Here is a 26,938-nt window from a genome sequence, read left to right as displayed (position 1 = left end):
TTGACACAGCATTAATTTGACACCCTTCCGTGTCCTTCTGTTCCCCTTCACCTCCACCTCCATCTGCCTCCTGCCAGCCCGCCTGAAGCCGGTGCCCGCTCCCACCTCCTCCGCCCTCATGCGCTCTGACTCTGACCTGGACAGTGAGGATGGGCAGGGCGGGGTCCCGTGGACGGAGCAGGAGCGAGGCCATCTCCTGCGGCCCCAGAACGGCTTCCTGAGGAACGGCCAGGGGCCGGTGAGGGCAAAGAAGCAAAGAGAGGAGCTGCTATAGCAAGAGAGGAGGCAGGGGAGCTCGCCGCTCGCCTCGTTACCCTCGTCCAGCCGCTCCTCGCTCTTCCCGTTTCCCTTTTTGTTGTTCTTCAACACAGAAACCGCACACCCGTCGTCCATGAAGACGGACTGTGGGGACGAGGAAAGGGAACAAGAGGAGCAACATGTCGTCCTGCTGTCACAGAAAACAAACAAAAACACCACTGTACTGACGTTTCCCTGCTCCCACACTGAGCCACTATGGAAGGAAAAACAAGCTACCTATAACATAGACCCCTATTATTTAACACAGAGACATAGAGAATGTATTGTCACCCCTCTAACTGATGGCTCACAAAGTAACTCGTGTACTTTCTGTATTGAAAAAACAAACAAAAAAACAACTGCTTGGATGACATGAACACCAGCCACTTGACACGCTCACAGCTTGCCTCTCGTAGACATGCATGTACGCACACGAAGATGTCCGAATTGCACTGGTCCAGGTCAACTTGATGCTACCAAACTGCCACGGAGAAGCCAATGGACTCTGCACTGACCGTTTTAGTCAGTGGCCAACATGGCGACTCGTCGGAAAAGGAAAAAATAAACCAACCAAAACAAGAGCCAATGACAGCAACGGACCCTCCCCTAAAGAAGAAGGGAAAAACAAATCCATGTGCATGAAGAGTGACGGTTCTGCTCCAACTTGATACGGGAATGATCGCCTGCATGTCTGTATGTCGGGTGTATGTGTGGATTTATTCCAGCGGCTGTGTCAAAAGATGCTTCTTCAGAGCAGTTTGTATGCTTTTTATTTCTATTGTTGACATACTGAATCGTTAACAACGTTGTCAGCGGAGGGGAGGGGGCGGTCCGAGGCTCAAGATTCTTTAAGAAAAAAAAACACTGCTTTTATTCTGAAGGTTTCTCTGTGGATAAAGTCGCCAGGACAAACACTGGAAAACACCGTTAATGAGTTTGGTCTCGACGGACGGAGAGAACAGCGAGGAGATGTTCACAACACGACAATTGGAATTCACTCACCTCGAGCTTCATCCATGGGACGACTGCTTGAACCACAAAGACCACTTCAGTTTTTGTATGTCTGTTGTTTTGTTTTTTAAACCACCTTCAGGCTGTGAATTAGATGTCGGTCACTTTGGTCTTATTTTCCTCTCTTGTAGGGAGATCTGTGATGGTTAAAGTTAAAAAGGCCATAAAAAAAGAAACAATTTAACTGCATTTAAAATGTATTAAATATTTAATTTTCTTGGCTTTAAAGATGAAGGGTAAGGCTACACTTGAGCAAAGTGAATGCAGTTCAAGTCCAGAGGCATCGGCAGTAATTGAAACATACCTGAAAAGCTCAACGTGTAACAAAGTGGGAACTTAACTTTTTTTATCCTGTGGGGTAATTTCGCAGTTTCTGTGCAATTTCAGCAACCAATTATGAACCGTTTGGCTCCGAAATAGTATGAGCGCATTTGTCCTATTCCTATAGTGAATTATGTGTCCAAAATTACCTTTAAAAACAAATACTGACTTCCCACAAATGAGCTAAGAGCAGCAGGTTAATCTTGGGGGGGTGAACACTTTAACCAAATGACTCTTCCATTGCAAGTCCACAAGTTGAGTCACTTTATCTTTTGTTTTCCTGCTGAATGCTGAAAGGTGCACGCTGTCGATTCACTTTATTAGCAAAAACTGTCTTCTTTTGTACTGTTGAGTCATCTCATGCCGATGTCGTTCTGCTGCACTAGTTTGGTGTACATCAGGGCGGGACAGAGATATTTAACAACAACAACATCTCGGTCAGAGTTGCTGAATTATATCCGGCCGCCTTTTTGCCAATTTATGTGAGGCGAACCAAAACCAAGTGCACCCAATAATTAATGTCGTATTCTTCTGATGTCTTTACTCATCATAGGAAATGACCTTTGGAGTAGTTGCCAAGTTGTTCACCCTCATTCCGAGGACACTTCTTAACCGATTTGAGAGGATTCGGCACTTCTTCTGTTCCAGGTACCACATTAGCCAAGTCCCTTTGGGGATTCATAGAAGTAAGAGAATTGACCTTGACTCTGATGGAGTCCACTGTGAAGTTAGGCAGAGAAAATGGAGAGCAACTGTTGATTGAAGGGAGTTTAACTTAAGATGTTTAGATAGGCGTGTAGTGAAGGAGAACCCCCCCCCCCTTCTTCCCATATATGTGACCCAGACCTGATGCAACTGGATAATCTGTCAATTAAAATTAAAAATGTTTCAGTTTGCTCTTGAGTTTTTGAGCAGAACAAAAGGTCCTTATTTCCCATTTGTCCTTCCTTTCCACTGCCAGCATGTAATGTTCCTTTAAGTTTCATACAGGACACTTTTTTTGTTACAGTAGAGGCCTGAAATGTGATAATGTATAGAGCTGAGATCATCATCTTCTTCTCAAAGCTCATTGTCCTTGTCTGTGATGCCTTGTGTGTCACTGCCTCAAATGCACGAGCACCTTCATCAACTCATAACATAATCTTCAACAATATTGACAAATTAAAGTCAATTTGCAGCTCTTCTCTGTTCCATGATTGATAATTTGCAAAACGAAGATATTTCAAGATGTCAACTTGGGCTATGGGGAATTGTAATAGGCCCCAATTATCTAAATTTTTTATAAAATAAACAATTTGAGTCATAGAATTAATTGAAACTTTACTTGATTTTATGATCGCAATAATTTAGTGCAGAATAAATGCATTGTTGGCGTTTGCTTGAAGGTCTGCACTGTTAAATGTGTGTGCGTGTGGCTGTTTTTGTAACATTACGTTTATGGACAAAGATGCAGTGACTGAAACTACTTTTGTACTTTAAACATAAGCATCTTCACACCAGGGGCCAGGACCGCCCAGCAAACATGTGCAACCAAGATGATCCCTCCAGTAATTATGCAAACAGCACATGCCTGGAGATGGATATCCAGTATTTATGAGATAGTTTCTTTTTTTGGGGTCACTGTTTTTTTTTTGTTTATTTAAAGGATGAAGACCACAATGACACAGCTATGCTTTTCCTTCCGTCATGGCATGTGGAAGGAAAGCAGTCGTTTCATCATTTTTTCTCTCTGTCTAACATAGCTGCCCTCTGCCTCTCGCGCTCCTTATATGGGAAAGGAATTAGTTGCGCGAACAAGGGCGGAAACGCGGCGCGGTGACAGCTGGGTAAATTTACCGACATACAGGAAGAAAAAAAAAGAAAAGAAGAAGCCCAGTCGTCTGCTCTACAAGCTCGCGAGCTCCCACGGTGACATACACGACCAAATCACTGCTCGACCACTTTAGCAGGTAAGTGTCGTGCAGTGGTCGCGATGTGGGGACTATTTGGTTTCACAAAAGCGTGGAAATAATAAACGAAACGGACAAAACAGCGCGCGCCGACGCGTCCTTCTCACCGCTGCAGTGAACCATTCAGAAATACTGTATTTAAGTCGGTGTGATGCTAACACACCCTGCTAGCCGAGGCGGCTGCGCCGTTAGCCTTTGACATATAGTTACATGCTTATTAAATGTGTGTCCGGTCCGTTAACTTCTTCTTTCTTTGGAAAGAGGCGTCGGCTCGCTGAAATGTGGAAACTTCTTTTTTTCTTCTTCTTTTCTTCCTGCAGACTTACAATAGCTGACACAGGGAGGTGTGTGTGTGTGCGTGTCTGTGTGAGGCGAGGTGGGGGTGGGGGGATCCAGGAAATGCCGAAAGAAAACTGCAGCCTCTACACAACGGGGAGGGTGAAATAACAAATGTAATCCATGTACATGTTTAACGGATGTCTTTGTGAAATAAAAACCGTCACGTTATGTCAAGAGCTCGGCTGTTCGGCTTTCTCGTTGTCGCCGATGGTGTTGTGACACATTGTGTAAGTCGCGCAGAATGGTTCCTCATCGAAGAAGCAACCGTCGAGAGCAAGATAGCGTTGTTTAGGGGAAACGCATGTTTACTCGAGCTGTCAGACTCCTTCACGACAGAAGGCTTGACCTGTAGGTTTTGTTCACGGTGTGTCGGCTAAAAAGAGGAGAGGAAGGGGGGTTGCACTTGCCCGGGACACCGAATTCCGCACAACACCCACCCGGCTCTGCTGCAGCTAGCTACCTAACGTTAGCCGAGCTAGCCTCCAAGGCCGTCTGATTGGGAAAACCCAGTGATCTCATTAACATCAGCGGCTTTGAAGATGACTTGTTGGAGCCCTGAGCCCAAAGTAGGACTGTTTAGGGGAGGCTAGAGCTCACCACCGTTCCTTTTGTCCCCTTTACTGTGGAAAACTAGACATTAACTGTGGTTTTGCTTTTATACCATGCAAATGATAAGAGGAGGCTGCACGCACTCCCTTCTTTATGCCTGAACGTCTGGCCCCCAGGCAGAGACACCCTCACACAGGCCTAACCTACTTCACTGCCCCTTCATGCTGAGGGTGCTTCGTTCAGAACATGTGTGCCATATGGCTACAAAAAGTAGGTCTATACAGTTGACAGGGTTTTTACATGTTGGAGGAAGACCAGCCAGAGCTATAATGCAGAATAAGTAAATGGTGTATATGCATCTCCGGGACTCTACATGTCGGAAATGATTACTTCATATGTGTTAGCTTATGCACGTTTAACCCATTTTCTTAAGTTCCACTTCAAAAGGCTGCCTTACTTTCGTGCTCCTCCTCCTCTGAAGGTTTCTTTTTTAAAAAAAATGTTTTTTATAGTGCTCGACTCTAAGGAAAAGCATGATTCCCTGGCTCAAGTCATTACTATATCAGCCCTCGTGTCTCTGGAAAGTTGTTGCTACTTTGTTGACGTTGTAGTGTCCTCGACCGGCTGCACTTTGCTTTAACATATGCAGTCAGAGAAAATGTTTTCCAGCTTCTCGTATGAACTGGGTAAAGTTTGTTAGTGTCATTATAAACAGTTTATCACATGCAGTAATTTTTTGTCCATTTTAGGTGCTTGGTTTTTTACTCTCGCAAAGCATACACCTTTAGGTGCCACTCCCTTCCTGTATTGCGTATGAGTCATATCTCTGAGACACGGAAATATAACTCTGATACCTGCAGCTATACTGTTTATGCCGTAGTGGCCCTGCACATTTAGGTCAAGGTTAGTAATCTTATGTGTCCTGCTATGATCTAGTTTCATCTCCGCGCCTTGTGGAGAAGTTAATATACAGCATTGTCTGAATGAACACGGCAGAAAAAGGGAAGTTGAGAGGAACTGACTGACTTGTCTGCTTAAAGTAGTACTTTGCTGGACATGAGTTATTTGGGCTTGTTTTTTTAAATGTGGCATGGTCTCGCTGCATCTCATGCACTAGCTCCAGTCAACGTTTTGGTGGTAAGATACTGCCATTCAAACACTGTTGATATGGCTCCCGTTAACAGCTTTAGGGCTGACTTAATCTGTGACCTGCTTCAACAAGTGAAGCTTTAGGGACCCATTACACTGCTCACAACAACATGATTAATATTGGCATCACTAGAACATCCGAGTCATACAACGTAACAACATTAACCTGGCGGAGTAAAGTGAACTTGATTAACTTGACTAAAACCCTGTATCGTTCAAAATGTGTGTTACTAGTGCCATTTTAATACCAGAGATTTTTCGAACCATACTTCTTGTTTTTAACTTTATTCTGAGAGAGACTTTGTTTTTAAAACACAATTACATAGATTTCCATTCACAACTGAAGACATAAACACAAAACGCTTCTATTAAATGTCTGATAGTGTTGCATGTAACATTTTTTTCCCCAAAAATTATTTGGGAAGGATGCATGTTTTTTTTTTTCTACAAAAACATTTTGTCAAACTTTTCAAATGTACACAAGAAGCACATAAATATACAACCAAGTATATGGCATTTTTCTGATTTATTGCAGGAACTATTTGATTAGAGTATGAAAACTAAATTATGAATTTGAGCAAACATTTTACTGCCAAGAATATTGACGTTTGATACCCAGCCCTACCTTTTTTATCTATCCAAATTAATTGGCAACTCATTTCTGGAACTACAACTTCTTCCCCTCTTGTATTACAACCAGGAAAGAGTCTCCAGCTTCGTTATCTATCCCAGCCAAACACTTTGGCAGGTTTAACTTGCGTCGGACTCATTAGTGGTCTGTGTGCATCAATTCACCGTCAGCCAGGTGTAAGTACCTGAGACTGGAGGCTCAGTCACACAGGTGAAGGCAGCATCTTATGTAATGTTAGCTTTTCTCATTAGGTAAGTGTAGGATTATGCTCGACTTGGATCGAAGGTGGTTCATCATGTACTCGAAGGGGTTAAGAGTGATCAGATTGCATGTTGACACACATTCCCACTGATTTGTTTATCACAATGTTTGCTGTCTTGTCTTCGTAAGTGCCTCCTTAGTTTGGACTTTAGCTCCTAGCCTGAACTTTTTTTTTTAGATGATTGTGTAGAGAACATACAAGTATCTGCAAACGCCATAGTTTGGATAACAGGCCAGGACTGCACTCTGCAGTGACTTGTAATGATCTACATACCTCAGCAAGTCCTGACCTGCTTGCCAACACACCTGTTTTTTGTGTTACTCTAAAAGTGGAATGTGGCTATTTTTCTGGCATTTTTAGCCCACAGGTTCTGTGGCTGGATTATCTTACAACACCAACACTCTGCGACCAAGGGTCTGCAACATTTGCAAATTCACATGTTAACGTTTTGTAGATCTTATTCAAATATACAAGATAGAAAAGCAGAAGGACACAATTCTGCCACTTAACCCAATTCTTGTAGGAGTTATTGGATGAGTTTACCTTTTCAGTCCTCTCTGTAGATATCTAGTCAAAAGCTGTGAAACCGATGCAGTTGCAACAATTAGTCGAGCAAGCAATGACGTTATTTTATTAATGCTTCATTACTCCATTATATTTTTTACTATCTGACTACATATTTGAATTTAGAATATTTATTTCCCAACCTCCTTCACAGGTATGGCTGACTTGGCGGGTCTGGTGCAGCGGCTGGAGGTGGCGGTGGGTCGCCTGGAGTCCATGTCAGGACCTGGAGACAGCGGTGGAGATGCTGCTGGGGGAGGTACATGTTCAACCATCATTGTTGTAGGATTTATTCCACTTATTATGGATAAGATGTCTGCTGAACGTGTCTCTTGAGTGAGATGTGATGGGGCATTAGTCAACGATGCATTAGTCAAATCAAGTATTTACATCTAGAGACCAAAGCTGAACCTTAAAGGAGCTTGAAGGCTTTTTTTTTTTTCACAAAGTTTAGAAATCTGATAATTTTGTACATTCAACTCTCACATTAGTGCACCCTGCTCAAACTATTCTTATGTCATTTTAACCCGTTTTTATTTTACAGTTTTGTGGTCTTTCAATGTGTTTTTTAAATGCATTTTTTTTAATGCCTTTTTTTTTTTTTTTTTTTTCTGTAGCTGTATCGGTGTTCGTGGAGGCCTTTGACGAGATTGTCAACGGCCCTGTGGCTCAGTACGTCTCCCTCAGCCAGAAGATTGGGAACGATGTCAAGACGCATGTAAGTGGCAGTTTAAAAGTGACCGTTGGGCCCGAACATGCGTGCTGGGTGATTCTCTCATTGGTGGGCAGCTCTAACCTGTGTGTTCATAGCTGCCATTAGAATACGTCTCCACATGCGTCGCAAGTGTCCACTTGTTGTCGGGTGTCAATTCCCCACTCTAAAACCAAATATACACGTACATCCTTTCCATTCGCCAAGACCAAATGCGTTGTTCTGTCACCGGTGGTTGACGGCAGTAGTAATATCCTACATATTTGGGTCAATCTTTTACTTATGTAAATAAATGACGCTATATAACTATATATTAAGCTTTTTTTGGTCTAGTTTTACTGTGAAATATCAGAAATGATTGAGTGAAGCTGTTATGCGCTGCTATTGACAATGTGGCAGTAATAAAGTGTCTATATGCAGCTCAGACCCCCTACGATAATGTGGTCTGAGCGATCTGATCTCGATGGGTGCATGAACACCTGTACTTGGAGCTCTGACACGGCACCAAAAGGAACAGTCAGTCTCTGAGTTTTTACATATTTACTACAGATAAACTTGTGAATGTCCCCGCTGCGGGACTAATAAAGGATTATTTTATCAAATGACACATATCTTGGATTACTGCAGACTATTTTCTCAGAATATAATTTACAATTTTTACAAAACTTGACGAGACTCAAGTCTTGAATGCCGTTTTGAATGTCGGTCAATCGTTTGTGTTGCTTACTTTGTTGGTTTAAATTGTCAAAAGCATGCCATTACGAAGACACCAGGACGACCGTTTGTTTTCAATTTCAGTTCTGACATTATGAACCCTCTCTCGTCTCTTCCAGGCAGACATGATGAAGCAGGCATTCTCCAGTCAGAGACAACTCCTCGTAACCGCCTCGGCCTCCCAGAAGCCCTCTGATGTGAGTTAAACACACTCCGTAATTGCGCGGTCGCAGGATTATCGTTGTTAACTAAACTACATTAATTAATCAATTTGAATAATTCATTATGTTCCTCGTCTTTTAGCCTGCAGCCCCTTCACTCGTTTCTGTCATGGTGTTGTTTCTCCTGCTAGTCACTAAGAGTTTGATTGATCTCAGTCTTTCTTTAGACAAATTTAAAACTGACGGAGGTGATTTTGCTCTTCTTTGTAAAGACCAAAACTCTCTTTTTGCTGCCAGCAGCTTTGATGTTGACAGTTGAGCTGCTTCCCTCTGTAGATCAGAAATAGGGTTAGAACCGGCGATTGCGGATAATTTTACATTTAAAATTCTGCCGACTTACTGTTGAATATTCCAGCTAGTTTTATGCAAAGGATTAACGGGAGCCCTGCCACAGATGTGTGGACTTATTCCATTGGTAGTACCCCTGCAACACTAGATGGATGTTTTGTACGCAATCTCGAAGTATCAGACTTAAGTTATGTTCTCTACGGTAATGCAGCCTTTCATCTACGGTTGTATACACGCAGTGGAAGCACATCTATTTGGTTAGAATATTTCTTTACTTTTAGGATTTTTTCAGAGACAAATGTCATTATTTTTCCATCCCTGAGTAACGGCACTGTTGGCACTCATTTAATAGAAAGGAGGAAACGAGAGAGAGACACACAACTGTCAAGTGATGCAGTGTAAGTGGTACAGTATGGTGGACAAAAACTATTTTAATTCATGTGGTACTTATTTCATTGAACAGAAGTGGGTCGTATTATTTATTAGATTTCATTCCTAAGCAGATTTCATGCACTGCTTTTGCATGCCATGCGTTTCTGAAAAGTAGAATATTGAGTCTTTCTTCAATTTCAGAAACTTGTTGTTGTAAAATAAAAGCAGCTCAAAGTCGACAAATAATCAGTTCTTTTGTCATGGAGCATTTAATTTGTAACCATCTAATGAGCACGAAAGCTCACCAGACAGAAATAAAACGGTCTCCGGAATCTAAAAAGATAGAACATGCATACATAAGTATAATGAGTTTTAATTTGATCCATGAACCTTTTGTGTTGTGTCTCTCCCGTTCAGGCCGCCTTGACTGCTCTCCTGCAGCCGGTGTCCAAAGCCATCCAGCAGGTGCAGGCGTTCCGCGAGCAGCACCGCACCTCACCACAGTTCAACCACCTGTCGGCTGTGTCCGAGAGCGTGCCCGCCCTCGGATGGGTCGCCATGGTGAGACTGGGCATGGTAGGGGGGAGGGGGGATATGAGTGTATAATGGACGGAAACAAGCCGCTCTTTGATTCTGTCGTCACTGTCTGGTGAGCGACAGTTTGTTGGCGGAAACGTGGCGGACCAGCAACAGAGCTTCACTGTTACAGTTAAGATGATTAACTCGTTGTTGATTATTATGAATACTGCATAAGGTTTTTAAAAATACACATAATTAATGCATTTGTTCTTTGGAGTGCTGAATATATAATTTGAGCCAGTAGCTGGTTAGCTTAGCATAAAGTCTGTATACAGAGGTAAACGTCAGCCTGGCTCTGTCCATTGGCAACAGAAGCTCCCTACCAGCAACTATAGTTAACATACTACATTGTGTGTATAATTCTGACACAGAACAAAGCATAAAGGCAACTCTTTTTTTACTTTCACAGAGCCAGTCTTGTTGTTTCCCCTCGGCCTTCAGTCTTTATGCTAAGCCAACAGTCCTTTTGTGCAGACTTCTGTACTTGTTCCAATTTATCAAAACTTCAAGAACGGAGAAGTTTTATTTTTTTAATTTGTGAGCGCTACTTCTTTACTCATCTCAATCTTGCAATTGTATTTCTTAAAGTCAAACATTTAATTCAATCTCAGTTTTGTGTTGACCTTTTTTTCTTTTGTGTCCAGGCTCCTAAACCATGCCCCTACGTTAAAGAGATGCAGGATGCTGCCATGTTCTACACCAACCGTGTGCTCAAGGAATACAAGGAAAAGTAAGTAAAGCTATATTACGCTGGCCACACAGTCATTTTAAATGTCCTCAATCTGCCATTTGTTTATTAAAATTGTCAGATTAACTTTTATATGCAGCCAAGCAACATGCTCAACCATCTGTCGTCCATCTAGCCTTCCTCCAGGCTCTTTTTTGAAGTTCAGTTCCACACAGTCAGCGCTGCCATGTGACGCGCTGACGCATGCTACCGCCAGACTTCCTGTATTTTGATCTGAAATCAAAGCTCTTGTGTCGATAAGCAGATTTCAAGTTAGTCAAGTTAGAACGTAGAAGAGACTAAAATCAACCAGTTTAGGCTGAGCGGTTTTTATTCAAATGTGTCAGTGAGTTGAATGCTTTAAGATACAGGTCTGTGTGTGTGTCTGCCTCTCCTCACAGAACTGTGAAAAGGAACAAGATGATTGCTCGATGAGGAAAGAGACAAAATACAATGGTGAAATTTGAATTGCCCGTTTCTGCTTTCTCACAGGGATAAGACCCATTCGGACTGGGTGAAGGCCTACGTCTCCATCTGGACTGAGCTGCAAAACTACATCAAAAAGCACCACACCACCGGGCTGACCTGGAGCAAGAGCGTGAGTCTCATAAGATAAATCCTCTGAAGAGAAACCGTTAAAAGAAAGTTTAAACAATGAGACCATATTCATCAAGCCACTTACTCCCACTGACAGTGATGTGTAAGAGTAACCTTTTAAGAGCAGCTCTAAAGTGCTCAGATGATTAATTGCATGTTATTGGCAAAAAGAGCTAGTTTACCCTTTTTTTTTAAGTCCCACCCCTCTTCGCTCTGTTCTCCAGTAAGAGTTGAGCAAGCTTGGAACTCGTCAGACCCTCGGTCAACGTTCCCCTTTCCTCTTATACTGTTTAAAGGTAACGTTACTATGGAAGTCACCTCCAGGATCTACTCGGAACCAACTAAGAGTATTTTTAAGCCGTGTAACCATTAATAGCAATTGTTCTTGTTTCCAAGGGGAACAAGTGAAGAATATGTACTGATTTCTGTGATATGTGGTTATGATTTCTTTTAATTGCTCCTTGTCTGTTGAATCATATGTTGCGTCTTTGGACGGCCTCCGTTGCAGCTTTTCTGACGTTCTGTCCATCTCAGGGTCCCGTAGCTTCAGCCTCTGCAGCTCCCCCCCCGGCTCCTGGTGGATGTCCTCCCCCACCTCCCCCTGGACCTCCTCCTCCCCCCATGGACTTGAGCGGATCGTCTGGCGGCGGTGGCGGCGATGACAACCGTAACGCTTTGTTCGCCGCCATCAACAAGGGAGCGAACATCACCAGTGGTAGGTGACGAGCATCGGAGGAGCTGTTTCTTTTCTGATGCACAAGATTTAAGTTTAATCTTCAACAATTCTGATAGAATTTCTGTTCTGTTAAATAATTTAAGTGGAGTTGGAGGTAATACATTTCCTTTTGAATTTTAGTGACTTATAAATCAAATTGAATTGAAATGCACCTAATTACTCTTCACGTGCGGCTCGGAAACCAAATATCACCGATCAGTTCATAGAGACGTGTCTTACTGGAGGACTTACAATGCGCTTCCTTCTTTGCTGGACCTGTTAAGGCCTGAAGCATGTAAACGACAACGAGAAGACCCACAAGAATCCCACACTGAGGAGTACGACCACTCCAGTACGTACCGGACCAAAACCTTTCGCCTCCCCCACTCCCCGACCTGCTGCTTCGGCCGCCACGAAACTGCCCCCCGTGTTTGAACTGGAAGGGAAGAAATGGAAAGTGGTAAGTTGTTGGTTCACTCTTGCTTAAAATGAATGAATAAATGGATTGATTTGTTTATGCAGCAGGCTGTCGGACTACCAGAGTGACCTTTTCTTTCTTAATCGCATAATCTCTCATCCAATATGTCTTTGTTTTTTGACGTCTGCAGGAGAACCAAGAAGAAGCTCAGAACCTGGTGATCGAAAAGACTGAGCTGAGACAAGTGGTTTATGTTTACAAGTGTAACAAGAGCACCCTGCATGTCAAGAACAAAATCAACTCCATCATTATTGGTAAGAACAAAACCGACGAAGTTTTGTCTCCTTTTAGATTTCTATGCAGTTTTATTTGTCAGTTTACTGATTGCTGTCAAAGTAATCCAGGGATAGTTGTCTGTACATCCATTGGCTGATTCTGCATACTTTTAATGGTGCCAATTTTCAACAATCCAAATGGAAATAATACCAAAAATGGGAGTGACAGAATCCACAGTGGTTCTTTTATTCCTCTATAGATGTTTTGCGTCATTCAGAATATCTTTTCAAAATGTTAATCTGCGGGTAAAGTAATTGTTTGTGAAGATAAATAAAAGTAAATTTCTCAATATTCTGTAATTATTAATGACATGAACAGTATAATAAAAAACAAAGGTGTAACTAATTTCACATCTTTGAATGACTTTGTTTCTTCATAATCATTTGTCGGCTTGAAAATGCGAATATCCCAAAATAGTCAAATGAAAGTAATGCATTGTCAAAAAGTCGACTCATATTTCTTTGGCCAGTTATGACGTGCGGGCGTCTGACCTCCTAAATATGCGCTTGTTTCTCTCCATCAGATAACTGTAAGAAAGTGGGCCTGGTGTTTGATGATGTCGTCGGCATCGTCGAGATCATCAACTGCAAAGATGTCAAAATCCAGGTGTGTTGCAGTGTAACCGCAAAGTGCTGTATTTAGTTTTATTTTATTTTTTTGCTAAAAATGTATGCGGTCTCATCATGAGCGCCCTGCTCTGTATTCATGTAGTCGAGAACTGAATCCTCGTGTCCGCTTTGTGTGCAGGTCCTGGGTAAGGTCCCCACGATCTCCATCAACAAGACCGACGGCTGCCACGTCTACCTGAGCAAAGACTCCCTGAGCTGCGAGATCGTCAGCGCCAAGAGCTCAGAGATGAACATCCTGGTGCCCGACCAAGACGGAGAGTTTGTGAGTATCCTTTCAGGAGGGAAATTGGACAAATGTTTGGAAGGATTTTTGGAGCTTTGTTTGAAGAGTGTCGAGTCGCTCCAGCCGTATCCTTGATGTAGCATATAAAACGTGGAGTTCAACGTGCCTTCTCTTCCATCTCTTTAGACGGAGTTCCCTGTTCCTGAGCAGTTCAAGACCATCTGGGACGGCAAGAAGCTCGTTACCACGTCAACTGAGGTGGCTGGATAGACGCTGGCAGCATATGAAATGGCTACCCCCGTCCTCGAAACCATCCCCACACCCTTATTTTGCACCCCCCACCCAGCTCACTTTCACACTGTAGCCTTGAGATTTGATCCCCATGCGTTATACTTGCCTCCCTTCTTATCAGCCAATCACAGCTTAAGCTGTCCCCTTCCATCAGCCAATGAGAGGACTGCTCACTTTTATCTGGAGCTAAATCCTCCAGCCAATTAGCAGGGAGCGGCTTGGCATTCAAATTGTTTTTATTCTTCCTGTGAGCCAGAGAGCACTTTTAAAAGAAAAACATTTGAGTTTTGCCAATAGCTGGCATGCTCTGTACTCTGGATAATGCTAAGCTAAATTTAACATGTAGAATAGCCAACAGGAGAACAGACCATATTGATTCCTCTGCAAGCCAATCAGGCTCTACTATCTGGATGCTTCGGGCTATCGTTTCTCCTCTTCCTGGTCAGGGGGTGCTGGTAGGTTTCTGTTCCACTATATGCAATCCACTGGTCAAACAAAGAGGATAATGGCACCCATATCACCTCCACTGATGTTGACTATAATAATAACATTCATAGTGGATAATATGAAAATAAATTAATGAATAAAAGTCAGCACTGAGCACACAAATAGGAGTAAAAACAAGCTGTGTGCACATCATGAAACTCCATCTAGATGACGTTGGAACAGTTAGAATAGGAAGCTGATCATTCCATGTGCTTTCCCTTTAACCTGCACATAGGACATTCCCAAGTATTAAAAAAAACATTCCATATAAAGGAGGCATGTAAGAAAATGTTTGATAAAGAGCAAAGAGCTGTGGGCAAGAGAGAGAGGGATTGAAGGCCAGACTCACGGTTAAAAGCTTCACCTCGGTCTCTAGATTGGAAAGATCTGCTCTAATCATCTCTAGATATTACAAATTACTGAATAGTCTTAAAATATTAGCCGTCAACGTCTCTCCACTCGCTCAAGCTCACGGCGCCACTCTGGTTATCTTCAGCACTTGAAGTTCTTGGCTGAATTTTCTTTTGTCTTTTTTCTTACCTCTTACATTTCTTTGGGTCCAAAAATCAGAATTATGCTCATTAGTACTGGAGACATCATTAAATAATGTTGCAATAAAAAGAGTTTGTCTTTATTGGATTAAAATGTAATATGTACAGAGGCATTCAATTCAGTTTATTTCGTATAGCTCAAAATGACAAATTTGCCTCCTAGGGCGTTACAATCTGTACGCGTACGACATCCCTGACCTTTGACCTCACATCGGATCAGGAAAAACTCCAAAGTGATGTACATTAGAACAAAATGTATATTTAAAAAAAAAAAAAAAAACATCCCAATTCAACGTGTGATCTCATGAGAACAGTAGAAATACAAGTGAGCAATGCAGTGAAACTAATTGGCTGCTAAAGTTACCATGACAATGCGCTACAAGTGATCAGTGCAAAAGGAATGAATGCTTTCTGTAGCCCTGCTCCGGTTATTGGGCTTTTTTATTATAGACTGACATTGTTGCACCTGGCGCCAAATGGTTTAAGTCTATAATATTTATTTTGAGTTTTAGTGCAAATAAGGCAGCAGGTTTGCGTTGAACCACTCTGTGGTGAACTGCAGGTGGTCTCCTTCGCTCGACAGAAACTCCAGCTTCCCAGCTGCGTCCATCGCTGCCAGGCCCAGGCGGTCCTGCATGTATGAAACGACCATATGTACAACGGTTAAACTAGCCCCACCTTTACCAACTGCAACATTAATGCATATAAATCTATTACTCTGAGTACTTCAAGTATTTTTTTACCTGCATTACTTTTCCACTGAAGTATTGCTACTTTGATAGAAATTAAAGATTTGAGTACTTCCTCACGCTGTGGACTGCATATATTTCCTCATGAGCCAATAAACACCGTTACCTCTTTGTAGAGCGCGCTCTCCTGCAGAGTTTCAGTCTCTTTGGCCTGACCGCTTTTCAGGAAGCCGAACCACTGCAGCAAAAAAAAAATCATTGTGATGCAGCTTTCTTATATTCAGTGAAACGGTCCTATACAGTAGATCATTTAGTGTGTGTGTGTGTGTGTGTGTGTGTGTGTGTTCTGTACCTCGGTATCAACGGGATCCACGACCGAGTCCTGCAGGAACTTGACCATGACAAACTTTTCCAGCAGCTGAAGATTCTTCCTGTACGTCTCGTTTACGACCTTTAATACGAAATAAATTAAAAAGTTAAATATTTCTTACATGTTTTATGAGAAATCTGGTTATGGCTATCTAGATTCAGATTACCAAAAAAAAATATATAAATATATATTTTATGCATACCCAAAATATGAAACTGAAAATGAGCATGGTATGTCCCCTTTAAATAACCCTCAAAACCAGTAAATGGATTTTAACATGCAAAGCTAACTAATGAATTCTTTGTAAAGCACCTTAAGTCACCTGGAATTCATTCACTAATTTTGATACAGTAATTGCTGTAACTTGTGTTCAATCTGGAAGCCATTTCAACACTAGTTCTCTGCCCAGTGGGCCGTAGTATTTTGTAGTATTTTTTAATGTTGTTCCAATATGACAATCTAAATTTGTCATACTCTTTCCTTTTAGATTCTTGAAATTATTTTGAGAATACAGATGTTACTGGGAAGCGAACAGCAGTCCTCCGTGGCCTTCCTTTCATCCTTGGAGATGAGAACCCAGACATGCTTTGTAATTAGACTTTAGTCCAAATTATTTAATTCTACACCACAGGATGCCCAATCTATGCCCAATGTGTTCCCTCTGTTAATCGTTTGGTATTAGCTACTTCTCTTCCAATCAGTGCTGCTCTCACTTGTCCCTGATCGGGGCCCTTAGTGGTATCTCCTGTTTTTCCAGTTGTAGCTCTCTGGAGTCGCCCCATTCACCAACGCATTACATTTTACAGCGTACTGACCCTCTCCTGGTTGATGTCGGCCAGGAAGAGGCTGTGCTTCTTGTACAGGTCGTCGTTTAAGGGGTCGTGCCAGTACTGGGCCTGCACTAGGCTGAGGACCACAAACACAACATCCGGTCAGCGACGATGGCCACACAATATCAGGGCCACTAAACACATCGGATAAATAATTGTTCCGAGAGGGAGGCGAAGAGACGCACTGTTTCTGAACCAAGTCGGTGTAAGCGCCACTGTTCAGAGCTTTGCGTATCATGTCGCAGATGTGGGAACTCTCTCCGGGACACCTGGGCAGCCCGTACACTCCTGAGGGTTAAACAAAAACACACACACACACAGTATTTGAAGATGAAAAATGAAGATGAAAAATGTTTAAAAACTAGTCGCAGATATACAGTTTAATTTCTAAAAAAGAAAAGCAAACAAAAGAAATCCCTAAACCGTTGGACACTGCAGTTTTTCCCCCCAAATGTGATTCATATTAGAGTAAACAGTGCATTTGCCTGGGACTATTTTCAACCGCGGATTAATACACATCATGGTGTATGTGGCATGAAAAAAAAACCGACTGTGCCCACATGCATGATGATGAAGGAGCATGTCATCCAGTGCAACAGTGAAGGCTCATTGATGCGTTTTTAAATCGGTGGCGTTTCGGTTTTTCCATAACGTACCTTGGTGCTGGCCCCCGACGGAGATCAGGTTTTTCATTGGTGGAGAGGGACAGCGCTGAGCCACGGCTCTCCTGTGAGGGGAGAGGAAGAGGAAGAGGAAGAGGAAGAGTCAACGCCAGCGTCCTCATTCTTGTCCGGAGAAGTTCAACAAACAGAGGCCGCCGGACCAGTGGCTACATACAGAAACTGTGCCCCCTGGGAGAAGCCCATGGCGTTGTACCCTCCCTTCAACTCGGGGTCCCGGGCCAGCTGACTGCACGCCGCGGACACCTGCTCATTCACGTCCATGAAAAAGCCATTTTCCGTGTCCTGCAGGAGGACAAACATGAAAAGCTCAAAGCGTGACGGGACGATTACAAGAAGTCAAAGCGAGCGCGAGCCTCGAGGAGGAGAGCTGGGGAGATAACGTCGGAGGCGGTATGGATCAAAGCGGAGTCGCGCTGGCTCGCTATGAATATTAACGCTGAGAAATGACAGATGGAGTTGTAAAAGAGCCCCCCCCCCAACCCCTGATGTAACTTGTGCCATCGGCGCTGCAAATATCACAGAACAAGAGTCCTCTCACGTCACGTGGATGTTTCAATCACGGCTGCTTGTATCGTGCGACTGTTCGGTTCACGTGCGCAACTCTACGTGTCAACATGCGTCTAGTGTGTGTGTGTGTGTGTGTTAGTGCGAGGAAGAGCAGATTTAATTCATGTATCTTTACAGAAATTAAACAATGTTTTTTTGTTTGGTTGCCTTTTCGCTCAAAAACAACATGGATGGCACATATATAAAGAAAAAGGAGCAAGTTAAATGCGTAGAATACACATAATAGAAAAGGTATATGTAGTGTTTAAAAAGAATCATTGCAATAATTAAAATGAGTTAACTGAATTTATTCACGAAATGATTTCAACTAATTTATTATTCCTTTTTTAAATTTTTTTATTGTTGTTGCATCACTGTCGACCCTGAGAGAGAATATACCATGTGCTCTGTACTTCATATGCCATGGAGGTTTAGTTCCTGTGTTCACTTTGTATTGCTGAAGCTTTGTTTGTGTGTGGAAAAGCACACATTAAAAAATAGAGCAGATACTATTTTCTCCAGCAACGTAACCATTTTAACTCTAACTATAGGACACAAAGGTAACCAATCCCTTCAGAAGCGGTAAGTACAAGTACCTGGACGACATTCTTCCCGATCATCAGCGAGAGCACGTACACGCCAGAGATCTCCTCCTCGATCATCTTCTTTATCGACCCCATGCTGAGCGGGTTGCAACAGCTGTCGCCTGGTGGACACACCAACATTTACTTGTATTATCATTTAAACCATTTCGCTAAACTTGGCTCACTTCACAATGCTGATGTACAGCATGTGGAACATGTGGCGCATTTAAATCCAAGTACAGTCTGTGCAGCCAACGCTTGATGTCTTCATCTGGGCCTCAGAGCCTTACTTGTGTCCAAAAATACAAGAAACGTATATAAAATGAGCCGCACTGTTGCTTTATGACAAGTCATCACCATGTACGGGGCGCTGTTTCTTATTTTAGTCTAACATACATCGTTCTGCTTGTTTTGTGACAAGAGCAACAAGTGCATTAATCAGACCCCAAAATGCACTATTCATTCTTGTTTGAATAATTGTTTGTGTTTTGTCTTTTCATTGGATTTATTGACAGAAAGAAAACACATAGGACAACAGCAGCCTTATCAAAGGAGGACGTGCATAAACACAGGCTCTTTTCTCTGAAATGTATGGCTGACATCTCTCAAACACAGACACCTGGTTGTTGAAGGAGACTATTCTCCCCCACTAGTATGCAATTAAAATGAGCATCCTCCCATTACAAGTGTAACATGTGCGTGATACAGTGCAGAAAATGTCATCACAGTTAAACGATGTTAAAAGGGTGAAATAAATAGTTATAGTCTTCATAAATGGGGTTTGTTCATATTTTCCATTAGAACTCCCTCGAGAGGAAATGTAATGGCTTTTTTTTTTTTTTTTTCAGTGGAAAGACGGGCTGAATGGTCACCCACCCATCCCATGCCACAGCACCAGTGGTACGGTCCCATTGTTGGAGGTATAAACTGGGCTGCCAGCAACCAGCAGCACCGGACCCGCCAGGAGGAAACACAGGAGAGCCGCTGTCATCTTGGACCCTGAAACAAACACACGGGGGTTCAAAGTGTGCATTTGTTTTATCAAGACACGACTCGACTTGAACAACTTGAGCCATCACAGATTAACTTAACCCCACTCACCCGAGTAGTTTATGGTCTATTTTCATGTATCAAAACTTAAACTTAAAAATTACTTAAAATCCAATGGCATATTATAAACACCATGTTCAATTAAAACATTTATAGTCGTTTACAGTCATATATATATATATATATATATATATATATATATATATATATATTCATTCATATGACAGTGATGTAAACAGTGCTGCTATTAATCTCTGAGCTCTGCTGTAATGTATTTTGTATTTGTATCCCTGTGCTGCTGCTGCAACAACAACTGAATTCCCCCATGTGGGGATCATTCAAAGTTGAACTTATCGACTTATTAAATGATCATATCAATCACTATTCAATCAAAATCAGATTTTAGTTTGATGCGTCATTCTTTTTATTAAGCTTTTAATTCTAAATAGTCTTGTGTGCATTTTCTGTCCACCTTGTTCCTTGTTTTGGTCTCTGTCTGCCCCAATAATATAGATCAATGTAAAGTTTGATCAATACAATAACAATGGCAGTCAGAAGGCGCTGCTCCTGAAACGGTCACGTGAAAAAAAACAGACACTAAACTGAATCACTTCCGGCTTTCGACAACGCTTCATCGCACGTCATCGTGACTGCACAGAGACACAACAACAAGGCTGACAAAAAATAATAGACACAAATAGTGTGAAGACAAAGATCACTGAGTCACGACGACGTGAGCTCGAACACGCAGACTAACGTTCACCAATCGAGGAGGGGGACATGAAAGACATGCAGTCTCAGATTCGTGCTCTGGATAATGTTCAAATCAAATTAATATTAAGAAAGTAGGCACATGAAGTCTAATTCATGTTCAAAAACAGCATACCGGTAACGTTGAATGTCCAAAAAACACCACTCACTGTTTGTGTTCTTCCGGCTTCTGTTTCGTTTGGCGGTTTGTCACATGACTGCGCTTTGATCCGACAGCCAATCAGATTCAAGAGGCGGTCACGTCTGACTCGGGACTCGCCTTGTTGTCGTAGATAACGAGCTAATGTGTGTGTTTGCTGGTCTGAAGTAACACCTTCACGACATTGTGCTTAGTTAACCTCTCGGTATCTTTTATCTTGAACCCCGTGCGGACACGTCGCGGCATCACGTGGACCTTTAAACATGTTAACAACCTACAGCTGCGAGCTAAGTAGCTAGCCATGCTAGCTCCTGGTGGACATAACCAACATTCCTGCGAGGATTATTTAGACACTTAGAGGGAAGTAAACAAAAACAACAACCCGGAAGGCTTTAAAGGTGAGTGTGACTACATTACAGTGACAGTGGTGGTTAAAGGGCAGGATGTCAATTCAGTACGAGGAGCCCGCGTTGGCAGGGAGTTACGATGCCGTGGGGTCATTTCCTAAAAGTTTCGGCTACGGGGTGGAGGAGCCAGACATGGAAGAGAGCTCCGCGTCAGCTGACAAACCGAGGATCCTGCTGATGGGACTGAGACGCAGCGGGAAGTCTTCTATTCAGAAGGTACACAGCCTAAAACACACCAGCACGCAGGTAGCTCAGCCACAGCACTGGGAGATGCATGAATACAGTGTACAGCTGTTTGTTTATGAGCCTGCCTTTTAAATCTTGTCTGTGTAACGTGAGTGTTTTTATAGTCATAGTGGGAATGAGGGCATCGGTGTGGTAAAGTGCAAAACCAGCAGTCCAGAGTACTAATGTCCATACATATTCACAGATCCAGTGCTACACAACATGCCATTTAGAGAATGAAATGCTCAGAGGTGGTTTCTAATATATTAATCTGCCCTCATTGATATTTAGGGGGGGGGGGGGTAAATATAAAAAATACTTTTCAGTATGTCCTGATGAAGTTCCACTGCAACTCAAACCAAGATGACAGTGAAATCGAATCAACACATTTACTGCAGGGCTGTTCCATTAGTGTTGCTTGGCCTACTTGATAAGCGGACAACGTCAACATGTCTCTTTCCAGTTCCTACATGAAACTGCTCACAAGGTCTGCAGATTATTTTCAGTAACCACTTCATCATTTCTGGGCAACGAGGCATTACATAATTTATTTGTTGGCACCTTGATTGCCACATAGTCCCGTTGTCTTCGAGAGAAGGCTGACATCAATATGGTTGACATCTCCCAACACTCTGCAATTCATAAAAACAATCTAGATTGATAAGTGGCGCAAGATGGAGGATACTTGTTATTTTTATTTTGGGGAGAACTCTTCCGTTAAAGAAGGAAAGAAGAACAATGTGTGTGTGGGTTGACTTCAGGGACAGCATGGACACAGACGGACTTGAAACTGGTGTAACAACGTTGGGCCGAGACCATAATCCTCCCCCTCCTCTGACCAGGTGGTTTTCCACAAGATGTCCCCCAATGAAACACTGTTTCTTGAGAGCACAAACAAAATCTACAAGGACGACATCTCCAGCACCTCCTTCGTCAACTTCCAGATCTGGGACTTTCCTGGCCAGGTGGACTTCTTCGACCCCTCCTTTGACAGCGAGATGATCTTCAACGGGACCGGTGCTTTGATCTTTGTCATCGACGCTCAGGTAGGACCTCAAGAAGACGACTGTAGTTTTGTTTAAAGGATTCCTGAGTGAGATGAATGAGCACAGGACTTTTCCCTTCTCGTTAGGATGACTACGTCGAGGCCCTCGGCCGGTTACATCTCACCGTGTCCAGAGCCTACAGAGTGAATCCAGATATCAACTTCGAGGTGTTTATCCATAAAGTAGACGGTTTGTCCGACGACCACAAAATCGAGACGCAAAGAGACATCCACCAGAGAGCCAACGACGATCTGGCAGACGCCGGCCTGGAGAAGCTTCACCTTAGGTGAGCCTCTGACACGTCTGCACAGGTTGGATGCTTGAGCTGCGGGATGTAGGTGCAGATCACTCCTAGAAACTTTTTCAAACATCCTGCTCTACTTGGGCAGACATCACTCCACTTTATCTTTTAGATAGATTATAGTTATTTGATGTTGTGTTAATGCTCTGAATATCGTATTGGGGATTTTCTTTTTTAGGAAGTCTATTGTCGCGGTCAGACACTTCCGGCGTAGAGTCAGGTTTCTATTCTCTCACTGTGACACAGTTGGATTGGTGTATTGTTTCGTCTCGCAGCGTTGCGGCTAGGGCTGCAACAACGAATCGATTAAATGCATTATCGATTTGTTGTGTCGCGCGATTATTACGCCACCCAATGAGACGTGGTGATGTTTGAGTATAAAAAAAGTTATCGAGACGGCGTCGGTGGAAATTCCTCGAGCTGTATGAGCCTACAGGTGATGTTATGAACCCAAACACCAGGGCGTTAGATGTTCCGACGTTTATGGGATGTCCACAACAAGTATAAAGCAGAACTAGTGGTCATTTATTCCGTGGTGAACGGCGGAAATAACTTTTTACCGAGACAAGCCACGGAGACAAGCCACGCCCCTTTTTCCTGTGGTTTATAGACAAGTGCGTCTTATTTATGTACAATTTCTTTTTTCTTTTAAAAATTTGCAGGTGCGGCCTATAGATAGGTGTGCTCTATAGTCCGGAATTTACGGTACCTGTTACCTGTGCATTTTCTGAATAAAGGGTTGGAAATTAATGTTTTTTTTATCAAATTCATTGATTATTCGAACAAATAATCGACAGATTAATCGATTATTAAAATAATCATTAGTTGCAGCCCTAGTTGCGGCCGAGACCGGTTTGCCGACACAGCGTCTTTGTTGCGGCGTCCTAACTCTCTTCTCCCGTTTTTCTCCCCTCAGCTTCTACCTAACCAGCATCTACGACCACTCCATCTTCGAGGCCTTCAGTAAAGTCGTCCAGAAGCTCATTCCTCAGTTGCCGACGTTGGAGAACCTTTTGAACCTTTTCATATCGGTAGGTTAACCACATTAAGTAAATATTCTCTAAAGTGTGTCCTGTTTTTAATTTTCTTTGGGTACCGACTCTTTTTATCATCTCTTTGCGTTTTGCAGCACTCGGGGATCGAGAAAGCCTTCCTGTTCGACGTCGTCAGCAAGATTTACATCGCCACAGACAGCTCTCCTGTGGACATGCAGTCCTACGAACTCTGCTGCGACATGATCGACGTCGTCATCGACGTCTCCTGCATTTACGGGTGAGATGGATCACATTGGTTTGAAGCATCGGCGGGGATCGCGTCCTTTTTACTTGAGAGGCTTAATGGTGCCTCTCTGTCTTCTCCTCCTCGGCAGGCTGATGGAGGACGGCGGTGGCTGCGCCTACGACAAGGAGTCCATGGCCATCATCAAGCTCAACAACACCACGGTGCTTTATTTGAAGGAGGTCACAAAGTTCCTCGCTCTTGTCTGCATCCTCAGAGAGGAGAGCTTTGAGAGGAAAGGTGGGTAGTTCGGGGATTTTATAAACAGTGGAGTTGGCACCAGTAGACCAGGGGTTTGATGACGCAGGAAGTCCTCAATGTGGGATTGAATTCTCTGACGTACACCCCGACAGCAATCGATAAACCAAATGCTCTGAAAAAAGAAGAAAGGATTGTGGTATCGCAGGACTTTAATAAACCTACCTGCTCGCCCGTCTGCACGTTTTGGGGGAGTGACTTTGGGCTGTCAGTGTTTGTAACTTTGGCCCTGGATTTAGCGTTTCTTTTGTTTCTTTTCTCGGTTGGATCATTTACAAACTCCAGCTCACTCTTGCTGCTCTTTTCCAACGTTACCAACCCGAGCTTTGAATTTCAATAGAGCCGACATCAGTGTTGTTATTAAGTTATTTCATGCTGCTTTATAATTTGTATATTGTACTTTTTACTTTTACTGTACAGTTTTTAAAGATATGCTGCATTATTATAGATTAACTACAACAGTGAAGCGCTAATTAGAGCTAGAAACACTCCTATCTTTGTTTTGCCGGTTTTAGTGTCGACGGGGATCTTTACGAAAACACACGACGATGCTGGAGTAAAGTTTATTTATTCACGTTTTGGCGGCTTTGGGTGACTTCTTTGTCCTCCTTTTGCAGGTCTGATAGAGTATAACTTCCACTGTTTCCGAAAAGCCATCCACGAAGTGTTTGAAGTTGGCACCCCGCCACAAGACGCCCGCTTCCCCAGAAACAACCCGTTGGGCCTGAAGTACGGCGCGCTGAATGGAAGCGCTGTCTGAAGGGCAGTCGCCGTGCGGAATTCTTCAATCTACCTGGAGAGTGGCGAGATCACATGGAAACACACACACACACACACACACACACACACACACACACACACACACACACACACACACACACACTCCCCTCCTGTCAAACACAAGTTGCCTGACTGTGCAACTGAATGTAAATCAGTAACAACTGATGAACTGAGCTTACGCCAAAAAACAAAATAGTGGTTCCTTCTTTCTGCACATTTATTGGTATTGAAATGTCAGCTGTGTTTACCTTATTAGCTAGTTACTTATGTGCACTCTGCAATTTAAAAAAAAAAAAATATATATATATATATATATATACACACACATACACACACGCGTAAGAGTCTTCTGATCCAGTTCAAGCACTTATCGTCAATATGAACAAAAAGCTCCGTTGACTGAAGCTCAAAACTGAATTTCCACAAACTAAAATTAACAGTGTGAACTTGTTTCACGTTCCTGCTCATTAAACGCTGAAACATTGCATGCTGTAAGTGGCTCTAATGGCAAGTATGATAAAAGAAACCACAGTGTTTGTTCTACTGTGTGTTTTCTGTTGATAATGAATCATGTGAGCAGCAGCCGGAGCTCTGCTCAGGATCCCCGTCAGACCAGTACTGTGCCAGTTCCACCATTAGCGCCTCGGTTTAATAACAGCACGTTGGTCTTAATGGAGTCTGGACATAACAGATGATGCACGACGTCTGCCGACGCTCGACTTTTTGTTGCTCGTGATGACCGCTTTGACCAAATTCACTCCGCAGGGATTCAGTTTGTAGCGGTTTGTTTTTTGCTTTTGGGTACAGGCCGTGAATAATATTTCCGAGATTTGTAATTATTGTACATAATTCTTTAATAAAATATGTTTCTTATTTTTCTGAATCACAGTTCTGAATTTATTTAGCTCATAATTAGTTTCTCAGCTTTATCTGAGACAAGGTTAGATAAAAGTCCATCACCTGTTTTGTATTACCCATCTGATAATTATATAATATCCGAAACGTTCCTAATATCTTAAAATGTTTTGAGGCTTTCTCATAATTATGAGTTAAAAATCCTTTTCCTTACCTTTTCCTGATGAAGTATGTCAATATTATGAGACATTATTACTATGCAAGTTATATAGCTACGCAAAGCACCTACATTTTACTTTATGAAGTGTTTTATTCTCACGTAATGTGCCATATGTCAAAAAACAGAATTATGACATATTAGCAACTCATAATTCTGAGATTATATGTCCTGATATTGAGGCATTACTTAATTCCCTCATAATTATTGTCGCATAATTATGACAAAACACTTATAGGTATTTTAGCACCCACCCGCGCATGAACTGTTGTAATAAACATGTCTGACCAGCAGGAGGCAGCACATTTACATTTAAGTGTTTGACTTGTCAGGAAGACACATGGAAAGCTTCCCCCTTTCTCAATTGTGTTATAATTATAAATCAATAGTTTCAACAAGTCCTTGACCATAAGCTTCATGAGATCTAACAGCTAATCAACTGCTCCTGTGAATCAGCTTCAAAATGCCGCACGCGCATGAGAAGGCGTCATCGCTCCACGTGTGGACCTCGTGACCTCGTGGGTAGTGGCAGGATGGAGCCTGAGCCGAAGCCTCTAATCGTCCCCAGACCTCCCGCTCACCGCTGTGGAAAATAGAGCCCAATGAGAGAGAAAATTACATCGTACTTTTTGTTGTTGTTGTATTTATTTATTTTTCCGGGGTTCTGCAGTTTTGCTCCTCACCGCAGAAAAAGTTCATGTCGCCGAGAAGACTTGAGAGTGAAAGACGATCCAGAAAGTGTGGAGAGCATTAAAGCTGCGTGCTCAGCATCCTCCTCTGGTTGTGATGGCTGCTCGTGCAGCAAGAAAATCCATCTGTTAAAATATGTATTTAAAGCCCCCTGTTCAGCCTGCAGATGCAGTACGCAACTAATACAATTTATAACTTTTACACATAATATTGTAGTTGTACATTTTTTAAGACTATACACAAACTGGGAGTATTTATGTATTCATTTATTACATCATCATTATGTGT

The 26,938-nt window shown here is 42.6% G+C and overlaps 4 protein-coding genes across 17 annotated transcripts in view; 3 read left to right on the top strand and 1 right to left on the bottom strand.

Moving 5' to 3' along the window:
• The window catches only part of kiaa0319l (KIAA0319 like), a 30,599-nt gene extending 27,788 nt beyond the window's left edge, over positions 1-2,811 (top strand). For 8 of the 11 annotated variants that reach the window (XM_034544414.1, XM_034544412.1, XM_034544410.1 and 5 more), the window contains one exon: positions 78-2,811. In XM_034544414.1, the coding sequence (XP_034400305.1) occupies positions 78-274 (197 nt within the window). In that variant the 3' untranslated portion in view covers positions 275-2,811. Of the gene's footprint in view, positions 1-9 lie in introns of all 11 variants that reach the window. The other 3 variants (XR_004610086.1, XR_004610087.1, XM_034544417.1) reach the window with 3 other exon arrangements.
• A 636-nt stretch (positions 2,812-3,447) lies between these two features.
• On the top strand, positions 3,448-15,036 carry cap1 (CAP, adenylate cyclase-associated protein 1 (yeast)). Its single transcript, XM_034544420.1, has 13 exons — positions 3,448-3,578; positions 7,227-7,331; positions 7,690-7,790; positions 8,618-8,695; positions 9,797-9,940; positions 10,603-10,688; positions 11,178-11,283; positions 11,817-11,997; positions 12,282-12,457; positions 12,606-12,729; positions 13,275-13,357; positions 13,499-13,642; positions 13,790-15,036. Exons 2-13 carry the CDS (start codon positions 7,229-7,231, stop codon positions 13,871-13,873), a joined length of 1,410 nt encoding a protein of 469 aa, XP_034400311.1. The 5' UTR covers positions 3,448-3,578; positions 7,227-7,228; the 3' UTR covers positions 13,874-15,036.
• ppt1 (palmitoyl-protein thioesterase 1 (ceroid-lipofuscinosis, neuronal 1, infantile)) lies at positions 14,990-20,717 on the bottom strand. 2 transcript variants are annotated; one of them, XM_034544424.1, is made up of 10 exons: positions 20,604-20,717; positions 19,510-19,632; positions 18,646-18,755; positions 17,658-17,785; positions 17,477-17,547; positions 17,006-17,108; positions 16,806-16,896; positions 15,973-16,071; positions 15,787-15,858; positions 14,990-15,562 (listed from the first exon to the last, which is right to left on the bottom strand). In XM_034544424.1, the coding sequence occupies exons 2-10, from the start codon at positions 19,622-19,624 to the stop codon at positions 15,440-15,442; spliced, it is 912 nt and encodes a 303-aa protein (XP_034400315.1). In that variant the 5' UTR covers positions 19,625-19,632; positions 20,604-20,717; the 3' UTR covers positions 14,990-15,439. The 2 variants fall into 2 exon arrangements, with proteins under 2 accessions (XP_034400315.1, XP_034400316.1); XM_034544425.1 differs by having other exon boundaries at positions 20,570-20,655.
• On the top strand, positions 20,453-25,771 carry rragcb (Ras-related GTP binding Cb). 3 transcript variants are annotated; one of them, XM_034544423.1, is made up of 8 exons: positions 20,670-20,991; positions 21,105-21,216; positions 22,068-22,271; positions 22,358-22,557; positions 23,489-23,603; positions 23,702-23,844; positions 23,942-24,090; positions 24,726-25,771. In XM_034544423.1, the coding sequence occupies exons 2-8, from the start codon at positions 21,133-21,135 to the stop codon at positions 24,866-24,868; spliced, it is 1,038 nt and encodes a 345-aa protein (XP_034400314.1). In that variant the 5' UTR covers positions 20,670-20,991; positions 21,105-21,132; the 3' UTR covers positions 24,869-25,771. The 3 variants fall into 3 exon arrangements, with proteins under 3 accessions (XP_034400312.1, XP_034400314.1, XP_034400313.1); XM_034544422.1 differs by having other exon boundaries at positions 20,821-20,991; positions 21,071-21,216; XM_034544421.1 differs by having other exon boundaries at positions 20,453-21,216.
• Positions 25,772-26,938: the final 1,167 nt, after the last annotated feature.

This window comes from Cyclopterus lumpus, chromosome 11 (assembly GCF_009769545.1).
Source record: "Cyclopterus lumpus isolate fCycLum1 chromosome 11, fCycLum1.pri, whole genome shotgun sequence".
NCBI classification, from domain to species: Eukaryota; Metazoa; Chordata; class Actinopteri; order Perciformes; family Cyclopteridae; genus Cyclopterus; species Cyclopterus lumpus.
The sequence above is the reverse complement of the archived record's forward strand: the minus strand, read 5'-3'. Positions and strand labels throughout refer to the sequence as shown.

Excerpts from the sequence above, each read along its gene's own strand:
- cap1 (XM_034544420.1), top strand. The coding sequence starts at position 7,229 with ATGGCTGACTTGGCGGGTCTGGTGCAGCGGCTGGAGGTGGCGGTGGGT. Across the intron at positions 11,284-11,816 it reads GGCTGACCTGGAGCAAGAGC|GGTCCCGTAGCTTCAGCCTC; the intron begins GTGAGTCTCATA and ends TGTCCATCTCAG. Across the intron at positions 11,998-12,281 it reads GGGAGCGAACATCACCAGTG|GCCTGAAGCATGTAAACGAC; the intron begins GTAGGTGACGAG and ends GGACCTGTTAAG.
- rragcb (XM_034544421.1), top strand. The coding sequence starts at position 21,037 with ATGTCAATTCAGTACGAGGAGCCCGCGTTGGCAGGGAGTTACGATGCC. Across the intron at positions 22,558-23,488 it reads CTGGAGAAGCTTCACCTTAG|CTTCTACCTAACCAGCATCT; the intron begins GTGAGCCTCTGA and ends TTCTCCCCTCAG. Across the intron at positions 24,091-24,725 it reads GGAGAGCTTTGAGAGGAAAG|GTCTGATAGAGTATAACTTC; the intron begins GTGGGTAGTTCG and ends CTCCTTTTGCAG.
- ppt1 (XM_034544424.1), bottom strand. The coding sequence starts at position 19,624 with ATGACAGCGGCTCTCCTGTGTTTCCTCCTGGCGGGTCCGGTGCTGCTG. Across the intron at positions 17,548-17,657 it reads TCCCAGGGGGCACAGTTTCT|GAGAGCCGTGGCTCAGCGCT; the intron begins GTATGTAGCCAC and ends CTCCCCTCACAG. Across the intron at positions 16,072-16,805 it reads CCGACATCAACCAGGAGAGG|GTCGTAAACGAGACGTACAG; the intron begins GTCAGTACGCTG and ends TTCGTATTAAAG.